Here is a 13,470-nt window from a genome sequence, read left to right as displayed (position 1 = left end):
TGATAGCATCAGTGAAGAATTTGCACACTGGCCATTTGTGCGAGTCTTTGTTGGTTGAAATGAAAGAGGCCGAGGCTTCAAAGCCATGTGTATTAAGTGTGCCTTAGCATGGAAATCAATACCAGATGGGACCCAAATCGCTGCAGTTCAAACTCTCCCACTAACCCCTGCGCCGCCCTCCCTCTTGTCTTTTTCCTTTTTTTTTGTTGCACATGCACAAAAGCCAGCCTGACACCAACCAAACAGAAACAAACAGGTCTCAACATCGTAAGGCATTCAGAGATTTAGAGTTTTGCCGTCTTCAATGGACCGCAGTATCCTGGAATAGCCTAAACGCCCCTCAACTCATTTCAATCTGGAGCCAAAACCATACAGTATTTGAGGATTTGATGGAATAAAACCAAAAAGCTCGATATGGTGTTAACTAAGACGGCCTATTGCTCTGAGCACAACATCCTCACATGTAGACAAAGAGGTGACAGTATTATGCTGTGGGAATACTGTTCATCTAATGAAAAAAATCATCCAAAACTAGCATTGATTAGAAAATTAGGAATGTTTAAGACTGGCCTAGTCAAAGTCCAGACTTTAATCTGAGAGAGACAGAGCTCAATAAAGCTTTTAAATCAGAAATAGCCAATAGTTCTCCTGCATCATCCTTTTAGATCCAAAACAATTATAATCCTCCAACGCACCTATAGTTGCCTTTTTTACGGAGCTGCTCCTTAAAGTGACCCAAGGTGAGACTGTGACTCTTCATGGTTCTCCGGTAAGGGATCTCCTCGCCACAGAAGAAATACGTCACCACCGTCTCTCCGCTGCTCCCTGCGTGGCCTCCCAAGCCCTTCTTACACCTGTCAGGACACAAAGACCAAAAGAAACTTAGTGAGAGGAGACATGACACAGGTGGAGCATAATACAGTGATGAAAAGAGGAGCAGGAAATCCAGCAAAAGGCGTGTAATCATGTAGCAGCTGACTATGCAAGCCTAGAAATAGGACGGCTGTCAGTGAATGTGGGAGTCAGAGAAGAAGCACAGCGTTATCAATTCTCCTTCAGCTGGGTCCAAGGCTTTGTAGGCCGACTTCAGAGGAGCTCCCTCTGAACTAAGCTCTGCTCGCTGCAGCGAGCTGCCAGCTCACTGAAGGACAGCCAATATTAATGATACAAATATATATCAGCATGAAAAGGAAGCGGCAGTCAGGTGGTGCAGTGACAACATCCTCCACAGTCGCAGCACCAACATGACACTGGTGCAAACACAGAGGAGGTCTGTATGCAAAGCTCAAAATAGCCTGCCTCCCTTTTCGGGTTGGTGTAAGATTATATGTGTGTGTCGTTCTCTGAGCACGCACATTTAGCAGTGCAGGTGTCAAAGAGGAAGAGTTAAAAGGGTCTAAGTACACTGGAAGTTGGATGTTATAGCTCAGAGCAGGAGGAGGAGGAGGAGCAGAGAGGAGAAGAGGAGAAGGAGGGCAGGACGCTAGAGGCATCGTACTCTTCTGATTGGAGACCAGGGCTGGTGGTTAACAGGCCAGAGGGGCCGGGACTGGTGAGGGCAGAACCCCCAGCGTGGACTGTAACTTGGTGGGTCTTCTCTCGCTGAACGCTGGGCAACGAATGCCTGAAAAGTAGCAGAAACATAGAACAGATGTTAGTCTACTTGATGAGACGGCCCATGAAAAACAGAGTTTAAGAGAACAAGGATGTGTCTGAAAGTCCACCCTAACCACTATATTAGGCACTTTCTAGGTGTTATGCCATTTTAGATGACTGTCTAGTGGAGGAGTGATAAATCATGGATTGCTTTCTGAGGACAGCTCTCCTCAGAAAGCAATATAGGATTTTTTGTCACAGCAGCGACAAATAAAGATGGCAGAGGCTCCATGTGGGGAGGCCAACTCACTTAACCAAAAGAGAGTGAAAAGTAGTGATCATCTGTCCAAATGCTCAGTTAACTGTACAGTCCCTGCTCTATATAGTGATTGATGGGCTTGGGGTGCAAATTCAGACACAGCCCTAAAGTTTTTTAAAGGGCCGGACGCGTCTGTACCTTTGTTTGGGGGGCTTGATGGACACCTCCTCCAGTCTGCGGCAGGCCTCTTCTAGCTGGGATAAAGTGTTGGGAGGAGGCAGAGGGGGCATAGCGGGGTCTTGGATGAAGGGCTGAGCTGGTTGGTGGTTACGTAGGTGGCCACAGCTTCCTCCGCCGCCCCACGTGTGCGTCTGTGTCGAAGAGCCTCCAAACTTTTTGGCACTCTGGTTACTGCAGGACAGAGGAAATTTTTATTAGCCGAAAGAAATGTGTAGGAGATAAAAATGGGGACATTTTAAACATCCGAACATCCGCTAACCTGTGAGACTTGTGCCTGCTTTGGCGTTTACTCTCCAGGATCCACTGAAGCACGTTCTGGGTAGGGTCTGTCGTGTCTGTGGGCAGCTGCAGGATGCCGCAGTCCTCTGTGCATCCGTCAGCGACCCCGTCCTCAGAACCTGAGAGACAGATGCGTCTCGATAGGGAGCTGGAGCGCCTGGAGGAACAGAAGGGATTCAGGTAAAAATAACATCTTTTTTCATAGCTAAAGTGTACAGAGTGAAAAAGAGGAAGACTAGATAACAGGAAGGCTGAACGGAGTACAGAAACAGCTGCTTCGTTTAATCCTTTTGAAATGTTGGAACTCACCCTGTGCTGCTCTCTGTTGAGACGGCGCCACACATCTCTCTGCCCAGACTGCGGCTGCGTGGGTAAGCCTGGCAGGACTGACACCTGCCGCTGGAGCAGACACCTTGCACTCTGAGGGCCGCCTCTCTTTCAATCTGCTCCTTAGACTTTGGACTGGCATGGTGGTGGATGTAGTGGTGGTGAATGTGTTTGGTGCTCTGCCTGCTTACTAGGGTCCGGTTGGAGCCTAAGGCTAGAGCAAAGGTGCCTTGGTCTGGAGTTGCCGAAGAACTGGTGGGTCCAGCTCTCAAATGGGCTTTGCCTCCAAAGCCTGCACATGCGTAGGACCGGTTCTCTGGGGAGCTGGAGCGAGGAGAGTGCTGGATGACGGTGGGCGACTGGCAGCCGGGGGTCTTTAGGACCCGGGAAAGGTGCTCATCCAGGATGGCCTGAGGATCCTCCTCAGAGGAGCCAGAGACGATGGCTAAAGGATGTGGGGAGAGCTGCGGAGCTGCAACCGAGATCTCTGAATCTTCCCTTTCCTCCTCCTGCCAAAAAAAAACCATAACCATGAAACCCCAGCATCATGGCAGGAAATTAGGCAGACCAGTTACAAGCTGCATCACACCAACCTCCTGAATCTGCTGCAGCCTCTCCTCCAAACAGTTGAAGGTGTCCTGTTTCCTCTTCAAGCTCTCCAGGCGGGAGATCAGCTGGGCGGCAAACTGCGCCGGCTCCAGAGGGACCATCTCCTTCGGAGGACGGTTTGTGCGCTTCGAGGAGGAAGGAAATGGATGAATTAGCATGTGGATGATTCCAAAAATCAAGGCAACACCCTGCGCAGCTTCCAAAGTCATTCCAACCGCCGGCAGTAATAACCACAGCCTAATAACTGGCACCTAAGGCTTGTTTCAGGGGGCGGCGGGCCTGACGTTCAGTCACGCTGGGTTGGGCCTCAGCTGGTTCCCTCTGTCATCATCAGCTAGCCTCCAAAGTCAGCTCACTTCAAAGGCTTCCTCGTCAAATATCAAACACTCAGTAGGGGAGGATAGGGTTGTGGAAGGAGGGATAGATTGATGGGAAGCAGTGGCTTTACATCTAGGAATAAAAGCCATAGATCAACAGGGGGTGAGAGAACTCCAGGGAGGATAGGATGAGGGATGAAAAAAAAGAAGTAATGGCAGAAGTTGGGGTGCAGAGATGTGCACTTTTAGGATAAAATAAAAATGAGGAAGAGATAAAGGTACTTAAAACTGGGCTGGGGGATCAGAAAGGTGGAGGAAACATATTCCCCTACCCCATCACACACTGGGCACCTTTAAGCTACCATGTTGTGACAGCGAACGTCTGAACACATCTTAAAATATTTGCCTTTTCGGTACAGAGGCTTTCTTTATCGTTTCTCCATTTTTCCTGCTATTTCCATCTCTTTGTAGTCAGAATAAAGAAGTAAGACAGAAAAAAAAAACATCTGACTGAAAGAGAGGAGAGCTGCTGCATTGTGGGAATGGCAGCCAGATCTGATCTGTGGAGCTTTGTTTAATCCCTCAAACTTCATGAGTTGGTCTAGAATAAAAGTTTATAGTTAAGTTTAAAGTACTTTGCAAATGTATTCAAACCCAGGAAGCATTTCTTTCCACAATTCCACTTTTACAATTACATATTTGAGGAATTTTCAGGATCTATATCCATCTACCCAAACTATGACAGATTATTATTGAGAGGTAGCCAACAGGTTAATGGTAACTCTGGATGAGCAGCAGAGGTCCACTGCTCAGTTGGGAGAATCTGAACTCCATTAATCTGGCTCCTCATGCAGACAAAGCCACAGTAGAATAATAATAAAAGATGATATAGCAACTAAAATGCAAAGTGGGACAGATTGCACTTTGGTGTTGGAAGGTAACAAAATATAGAAGAGTTGAAGGTGAGTTAGAGAACTTCTGCAAAGTGTTGAATTTGCCTATAGCTCTGCTAAACTTGTCCCCCCTGCCTCAGTACCCTTCTCATATTCTTCTCTCTTCCCAAAAACCTTAAGCTATCAACTCCCGTCTGACCTGCTGAGAGCTCACATGACATGCTCAGACTCTTCCCTCAGATCCTTTACTTTTATGTGGGAGAGATGGAGGGGAGGGGTTAGGGTCTGTGTGTGCGAGGATGGGGATAGGGGAAGAAAAAGGGGGCCATCTCAGTTGGAAGTTGTCACTTTCCCCCGTGCGTTTGCTCCATTCATCTGTAGATCAAAGCGCCGTGTTCGTGCGCGTCACTGCGAGCATCTTTGTGTTTCTGTTGAGGAGCGGGGCTGATTTCAGGGCCCCTGGGATAAGGCGGCAGAGATCTTCCTCATCTCTTCCTTATTCTCCATATTTACAGCATCGGCGGGGAAGAAGGAAAGAAGCACTGGGGCGATAAACAGCTTAGGGACCTCCCCCTTCCCCCTACAGACTTCAAGGAACCCTAATGGAGGGAGGGGGGTGTAGGTGACACCAAAGGTAGGTGGGGGGCTTTCGTTTGGATTCGTGTGCGAGTGGGAGGCAGGGTCTTTGACGCTACTTCTTCAGATCTTTGCTGGTGTTGTTGAATCGAGAATGCCAAATACAGTTTGCACAGCACTATTCATAGAACTGAGAGAGACCCGGAACGGAGGGTGGTATGGAAATGACACTGTGGGACCCAGGCTCAAAAGACTCCAGATTGAGAGAGTGTGTGCATGCGTCTGTGTACTCACAGGGAAGGCAGGCAAAGAGACTTGGCTGTTCATCCTCATGTTTCGCTGCATCTCTCTCTGTAGCTGCTTCTTGGAGCCCATTTTATACGGAGGAATGCCATCTCTGTTGGGGGGTTACAGGGAGAGATCACAAAAGGTCAATTACCCAATCAGATACATCATTAAAGCCCGCTCGCTAACCAAGAGGACAGATCAAAAGGCACTTCAAGGAAAAGGAAATCTAATTTATTAATTCCTCTTTCAGCCTTAATCTGAGGACCGGAGGTTAACCAAGTCTGAGTAGACTGGACTATCCACTTCAAACCGAGGCAGATCGAGGGAGGTTTTATTTGCCCCAGAAATGACACTCATCTCCACCCCCCAACATCCACACCAAGCAGTGTTCTAGTTAGGGGGGGATTTATTAACTAACCTCAAATTAGCTGAGTTCTCTGTCAATCTTTGAGCTTTGGCTTCATTAGATTGAAACAACTGTTCACTGCATATTTACAGCAGTTATTTCTACAGCCATTAAGCTTCGAATATGAACCCTGTGAGGAGGAAACAGGACGGAAATAAGCTGTTGGAGCAAAGGACAGATGAACAAATGGAGCATCTAATGAATAGAGTCTGAAATAACACTCAATTCAATGTTTTTTTCAGAGTAATCAATACTGCAAAGGGACCCTGTTTAGTGACAGCATTCCGTTACCCACAGCTGGACTGAGCCGCTCCGCACACCCCTTTAAGAACCTAATGGAGGGAACGTATCAAAGACGCGCCACTGGTTAAATCTGACCATCTCCCTCACGCAAAGATGACCCCAGCTCTGAATATCTACGTCTGTGTTCAGCAGAAGCTCCCAAACCAATCCGAGGAGCACTTTTCTAGTTTTGCTTTGGAACGCCACTGTCAGGCGCATGAGCAAAGCCCCCCACCCCCCACAACACACACACACACACACACAAAACACTCCCAATCTTCATTTGGCAAGCTCTGCCGCAGCCAGCCTCTGATCTCGGCACATCAAAAGGCTGGTTTGTAAGATAAGGTAACGTTTGAAGTCTGCGCAGCTGCATTCCCCAGCGTCCAAGCAAATCCATAAATAAGATATAAGCAAAAATCCCCCCCCTCCTTCTCTCTATCACAACGTTCTTTCTCTTCCCAACTGAGCGCCTCCTCCCCCGTAACCATTTTCCTCATTTTTCTACCCCCCCGACTTTATCTGCAAATGTTATTCAAATGTTTATGGGTCTTTATAGCTGTGACCTACTGAGACGCAGATATTGTGATCAAGGCCAAAGTGGGCAGGAAATGAGGTGGGAAAGTTGGTGTTCCTGTGGCTCAGGCTTTCAAACTGTTCTGGGCAAAGTACAGCAGAGTCGGACCGTATGTACATCTCTAACTGCTGTTGAAAAGAAAAAAAAAAAAAGACTTTCCAGCCCCTGTTTTTATGAGCAAGCAAATGGTTTGTGCTGGATATCAGTGCTTTACACTGGTATCTTTAGCCTGGTCATGGTTGATCTAACAGATATGAACCAAGGAGGAACTTTGGACATAGATTCTTCTACTTTCTGGCCAAGTAGAAAGTCTCTATATAAGGCAGAGACAGCACCTTGTCAGGTAAAGGACACGTGACTCTGCTGTAGGAGAACGAGGCCCAGGGCACGTACATGAAAAGCCTGTGGTCCACGTGGACGGCCTGATTCATGAGAGCCAGTCGGCTCTTCAATCAGCAAACTCAAAGAAGGCTGATCAATAACAAGTTAGGAAACTTCTTTTATGTCAAACAGAAAGTAAAATCCCCCCTTTGATCATATCAGATCAGGATTATTAAGTCAAGATTAAGCAGGAGGTTTTTCCATTTCATATAAACAACTAAAATGAAACTCAACAGGAGCAGGGTCCAGATCTTTGAATGGAAATAATCTTGTGATCAAAATCTGCCTAAGGTTAACCTTACAGGTTGGTTTAAAAAAAAACAAAAAAAAAACCGAAACACTGCAAATCAATCATTACATCTTTTACTGTTTTTGTTTAAGACTGAAAACCAGCTCTGTCAGAGATCCTTCAGTATAAAGGCCACAGAATGGGATCCAGATAAACCAATAATTATTATTGACCCTACCTACAAATAAATATCCATGCAGTTTGGTTTTCTGCAGGAGAACTGGGTCGGCTGAGGGGCCTAATTGTTGCTTCTCCCCACAAACACTTCATATGTTTGATTAACATTGACTTACACACTGCCGTCAGTCACAGACATGGCGTCATCTGTCAAGGCGTCGCTGGAAACCTCGCTGTCGTTGGTGCTGCTGACAGGGGCGAAGGAGCCCGCATGGTAGGGTTTGATCTGCTCTCCTCTCTTATAGGATCTGAGAAACAACAGAGTCATATTAATACAACTAACCCTAAAAGCTGAGGGTCCTAAATCAAGCCAGGTTGTCTGTTTTTTTCTTCCTGATGTTTAAGAAGGGGGGGGGGATAAAAGAAATGTGTGGCTATAACCTTGGCTGCTAAGAACGGCAAACATGACGAACAGATGTGACAGGCTGGTGTGGGGAGGGTGGGGGGTGCTGGCAAACTTTGTGGGAAAAACTTCTTAAATGTCCCACAGTTTCTCTTTCCACTCTTCTCTTCCACCCTCACTCCCTCTCTCCCCCCCAGCATGCATGCCCCGCTGTGTTTGCATTCTTGCCATGGTACAGGAGAAGGAAAGCAGTGAGGGGGAGGGGGTAGGGAGTAACCCCCCCTTACAAAAAGTTTAGGGTGGAAGCATGGGAGTCTGTCAGAGAGGGAAAGAAAGGGGAGAAAAGGGAAGAAGGGGAGGGTCTTGGTAAGGAGGGAAAGAGACCCAGCATGACTAAAGCTGCAGACCCCCCAGCTCCAGACTGACCTTCAGAGGGGGCTTGCAAAGAGTCAGGTATTTAACACAGCTGGCCCAGCATTCTTCGCTCCCTGCCTCTCTTTCACCCCCTCATTTATCCTTTCTCCTCCCTCCCTTTCAAGAGCTGCAACCGTCCTCCCTCCCTCCCTCTCTCTCTCTCTGCGCTTCCTTGCCACTCTGAAAGCACGCCTCGTAGTCCCCGTCCCTCAGTTTTCAAAAGGAAGAAAAGATAAAAGTAAAGAAGGCCGGGGATGGGGAGGGGGGTGCAGCAATGGAGGGAATCTGAGGAGAACTCACAAACAACAAGGGGAGGAAAGAGTGAGGGGAGGAGGAGGTTTTGATTCTGTACTGTAGCTGCTGCCATTAAGGGTTTGTTTTGCCTTTTAAGAGAACTTGAGTCAGAAGAGATGAGGAGGAAAGGGACAGCACATGTTGAGGGTTTAAGGCAGAGACAAGTGACTGGATGAAGGTGGAACATGGTGCCATGACAAATGATCATCTGTTGATCATCTGGCTCAAACCTTTCATCGCTAATTGACCCCGTCTTTGAAAGGAAACGTAATAAGCTACAAGCACAAAGCAAAACAGCTGACTGCAGCCTCTGCCTGCGACATCTGGGGTAGCAGGCATATCAAACTGAGCAATAATCTGAAATAATTCATAGATTCAGGCAGTTCTCATTATAAAGACAATATCCAGCTTAAACTGCTTAGTTCCAAACTATCCCAGCTGTTCATAAGTGGTAGACAGAAACTGTTAAAGGCAAATTACGCTTGATGCACGGATATTTAGCCTGGAAAATGAGCCTCTTCTCACAGCGTCTGCAGCTTTTACAGTCTGTGCGGTTTTCCCTCATACAAATTTTCCCAGGTGCTCCATGCAGAGTTCATACTGAGGGGTATGGAAGCCCAAAATGATGTAACCTTGTGGACACATCAAACATATACCAAGCTCAACACCTTCACTTTCTCTCTAGAAAAAATAAACTCTTCCATTTAGGAATTATTCCAGTCACAAAAAAAAGAACATTTACCATGTGGACACTTAGAAAGTGTCAACTGTCCTTCTCATTGAATGAATGAATGCTGTTGTAGATGAAAAGCTATGAGTGGAATGTCTGTAAAGCAGCAGACTGCAGGCTAGCTGCATTCCTGCTCCGTAGATCTGAGACATATTTCACCAGATGAATGGATTCCAACCTCCTTATATAATTACATCAGCTGTATATCTATTGGAGCTGAGATGCTAAAGCTAAAAGGGAGTGATGGGGACATTATGTGCTTTATATAAAATAGTGTTAATCATAACAATCAATGCTAGAGATATTCTGAGGACTGACTGAAATAATGAGATTTATAGGTTTAACTTTGGTGACACCCAACATAATCAAATAACATGAAATTTATAAGTCAAAAATAGTAAAACTTTGTTGGTTTGCAAATATGCTCCAATACTTAAACAGAAAAACAAACAATTTTCACCTCTTCATTTAAAATAAAACTAATTAAATGGAGTTTGTGTCATTGTTTTCACACCATGAAACAACTGAAACTGTCCTCTCCCAACACACAAATAAACCAGGAGGTTGTAAATACTTTTAAGCACTCTGTAGTGTCTTTCATTTTTTTCTCTCTTTGACTTAAACAAACAGAGGAAGAGCTATGAAAACACCTCAATGAAACAACCCTCACTTCAAAGTGACATCTAAAGAGCCGCTGGTAGATTTCTATCTCTGCCTAAAGGCTTTTGACAGTGGTTGAACAAGAGGAGACATAGCACAGCAATGTCATCATCTATTATTTGCTGGCTGGGGCCAGAGCCAGCCTCTGCTCTGTGAACTTTTCCTCTGGAAGACGATCCGTCACTCTGCGGAACCATTTCAAAGCTCCGGAAATCCAGGCGAGCGCCAGCAGAGGGCTGCTGCTGGAGACTTTGGGAGAAAGAGGGGTGGGGAGATCTCTGCAAACTTAGGAGAAGGAGGAGGGGGGTGTACACTGGGAGACTAAAACCCAAGGATAATGTGGTTCTAGAGTGTGCATAATAATAATAAAAAAGGTATTGGACACCTACCTGTATCCCTTCTCCACCATCTCCATGGCCCTCTGCGTAATGGGGACCCTCTGCCCCTTCAGTCCAGCCAGAGCTTTGGCTTTAAAGTCACAGTTCCACTCCTCCTCCTCATTCAGAGTAGGCAGGTATCCACAAACAACTTTCAGGCTGCCCAAAGACCCCGGGCTGATGAGACTCGGGTTCTCTCCACCGGTCCGAACATATTCAAGGTAAATGTCAGAGGTCAGGAACATCTGGTAGGCGTTCTCCTCCATGTTGGTCTGGATCTCCGTCTGCGCCTGGTCAAACATGGCAGAGTCGATGTGCTGCTTCTTGATGTTGTCCCGGATGAAGGTTTTGGTGGCCGGCTTCAGCTGCTTGGCCACCACGCTGTTGTTCTCGATGTAGCGCTTGTAGATCGCTTTGGCGACCCGATGCGTTTTGGTATCCTTCAAGTCCATTTGTCTGAAGCCGTTGCAGGCGAACCAGAAGTCCAAGGCGTCTGCGCTTTTCTCCCGCTCCAGGAAGGTCCTGAACAGAAGGGCGCCGTCCTGATCTCCCAGCAGGGAGTGAAGGGACTTTGTCCAGCGGGAGAGAGGGGAGTCCGGGGAGGCGCTTCCCTCCGGCTCCCCGAGACCATCCTCGTTCCTCCGCGCCGAGGAGCCCGGAGAGCCGATCGGAGCGGGTTTGGGGGGTTTCATCACTGCGGATTTGCTGGGGTAACGGGGCGCATCGCCCTCCTCCCCTGGCACAGGGGGTCGAGGGGCATCTTCGCGGAAACTATTGGCGATATGGTCCATAAGCGGGCGGCTCATGTCTCTGAAAGCAGCAGGAGATGGGAGCAAGAGAGAGAGACTGTGCACTGATCGCCTCCTCTGAGCTCCTACTGTAATCTCCTCACTCTCTTATGTCAGCGGGGGGGCTTCTCTCAGGCTGCCCGTCTTCTCTCTGAAACACAAAATATTGATCTAATCACAACCAGATCGGCCCCGACTTCAAAGACACCCAGGAACGCAGTCAAAGCCTTTGCTGGATTTTACAGGAAGAAAGAAAAAAAAATCCAAGAGCAGTACAGTGCAAAACTGAAGCAAAAATCGCTGCAGCAGCATTACATAAAGCATTTCTCTCATCAAACTAAAAAAGGAATGGGATTTCCACTTAAAAGCGCAAAGAAACAATAAATCAAGTGATTTCAAAAGAATGCACCCGCACCATTTCAAATAGAGCCAGAACAAGCTTTACGCACAGACATGTCTACTTGCCCTCCCTGTCACTTTTCTAGTTTCTCATTCCCAGGACTCTCAACCTCACTAAAATTAAGCCTCCCCTCCTCTCCAGTACCTGTAGGACATCGATCAACCCAAAAAGATGGAAAAACGTGACCAAAATAGTGAGCTGGAAGTCTAACTCCTTGGGGGTGATCAGGGCGCGGAGCAAACATATTACTTTCACCTGAGATTCCTCACCATGCAGCTATAAATCATCTGGGTTACTTTAATCCGAACATCTGGAGGAAAAAAAAAAATCCATTCGGTTTCTCTAATGGAGAAAATTACAGCCAAAGTCCCAAGAACATCAAAGTCTCTGATCTTGTGGGGGAGGAATTGCTCAACAAGAGTCGGGTCGGCTACTTCTAAAGGATTTCTCACGATTATTAAAGTCTTAAACCAAACCTTTTTAGAAATACGAGAAAGCTAGTGGCAAACAGCGACGTTATGGTTATTTTTTAGGATGTAAACTCAAGAAAAGTGGACAGTTTCCTTCCGAACGTTACTTCAAAGGCAGATCAAAGGGAACTCCAATGGGGGCGAGTTTGAGGAGGCAGTCCTCCAACTTACCATCGATCCACGAGTTCGTTTCCCCGCGAATTAAAACTCCACAAAAAGCGCGTATAATCCACATTAATGGCGTCCAAACACGATGAAAATGGAATGGAAAAGAAAAAAAGTAATAAAAATAATGTTTTTCTCTTTTTTTTCCCTCCTCCCTGGTGCTCTTAAACTGCCATGCCGCACCGCAGGTCTCTCCTGTAGGCGACTCCAACACCAACTGAACCGAGAGGCTGGAGCAGCGCACTTCAAAGTCAGGAACCGACTGCCTGGTCCTGGCAGCTGCATAAAAAAACAATCACTGCCTTCTTCCTCCGGAATATATATAAAAAAAATCTCATACCATAAACATTTAGATATACCTCACTCATTTGGTATGAGGTGCACTTTGAAGATGGTTCGGTTATTTCCTACTGTGTAAGCGTTTTTTTTCACGTATCACTGCAGATCGCGAAGTTATAGCAACAGCACAGGACCTTATCAAAGACAAGCAATCTTGAGCCAACTCCCTGAGGGTTTGGAGCGTCAAAAGTAACTGATCTGCCGCCTCAATAGCATTGTCGTTACAATCCGTCTATTGCCACATATACTTTAAAGACGTTGGGGCTGTTTCCTCTGAAGCACAAAAAGAATTTTATGAATAAACCCTTGAAAAGTTGGTTCATAGGGCTGTAACGTGGAGGTTAGTCATATGTCTTAATTGTTTATATTATTTTGTCTATTTATCTATAATTGTTGTTTTCCTTTTAATTTTTCTTTTTTTTATCCCTCAAATAATTAAAGTAAAATACTTACACATTGATAAGCTCCTGACTCTCCAATGACAAATCAGAACCACAGTAGTATCATTGCAATGGGATAGAGGATTTACTTATCATTTGTCTATTATCAAGCTGGAAACGTTATAATGATAAGAAATGACAGATTCCCTTTACATCTCTTTCATTAACCAGGTTATTGAGTAACATGCTGATAACCATAACAGCAAGAGCTCTTGTTACTCCACAGCTCCCACCAGTGGCGCTATGCAAGAACAGCAGAATAAAACATCTGCTCAGCAGAGGAAAGGAATTACAAAGTCTATGGCAAGCTCTTTGAATATTTATTTAATTCTCTGCAAGCTGGACGCTGCTTAAACATTTTTTCCTAGCATGAGCAAACACTGGGGGAACTATCTAAACCAACCTGGTATGTGAGAAAACAACTGGTTAGCTGTCTTGGAATGAAGATTTTCAGCAGCCACTCACAGTCCTGATAATACCAGATTCAAAGAATGAAGAAAACACAAATGAAAGCTATTTGAAAATGTGGAAACGAGCAGAAACTCTTGAAAAAA

General features: G+C 46.1%; 1 protein-coding gene across 1 annotated transcript in view; it reads right to left on the bottom strand.

The window, feature by feature from the left end:
- The window catches only part of LOC107092835 (axin-2-like), a 16,196-nt gene extending 3,834 nt beyond the window's left edge, over positions 1-12,362 (bottom strand). Inside the window, exons 1-10 of the mRNA XM_015387500.1 lie at positions 12,144-12,362; positions 10,327-11,253; positions 7,613-7,744; positions 5,391-5,493; positions 3,295-3,435; positions 2,684-3,210; positions 2,355-2,531; positions 2,054-2,266; positions 1,499-1,624; positions 696-854 (exon numbers count right to left, since the gene is read on the bottom strand). Of these exons, the coding sequence (XP_015242986.1) occupies positions 696-854; positions 1,499-1,624; positions 2,054-2,266; positions 2,355-2,531; positions 2,684-3,210; positions 3,295-3,435; positions 5,391-5,493; positions 7,613-7,744; positions 10,327-11,120 (2,372 nt within the window). The 5' untranslated portion in view covers positions 11,121-11,253; positions 12,144-12,362. The remainder of the gene's footprint in view (positions 1-695; positions 855-1,498; positions 1,625-2,053; positions 2,267-2,354; positions 2,532-2,683; positions 3,211-3,294; positions 3,436-5,390; positions 5,494-7,612; positions 7,745-10,326; positions 11,254-12,143) is intronic.
- Between the last annotated feature and the right edge of the window lie 1,108 nt (positions 12,363-13,470).

Source organism: Cyprinodon variegatus, unplaced genomic scaffold (assembly GCF_000732505.1).
Source record: "Cyprinodon variegatus isolate N-32 unplaced genomic scaffold, C_variegatus-1.0 Scaffold396, whole genome shotgun sequence".
NCBI classification, from domain to species: Eukaryota; Metazoa; Chordata; class Actinopteri; order Cyprinodontiformes; family Cyprinodontidae; genus Cyprinodon; species Cyprinodon variegatus.
The sequence above is the reverse complement of the archived record's forward strand: the minus strand, read 5'-3'. Positions and strand labels throughout refer to the sequence as shown.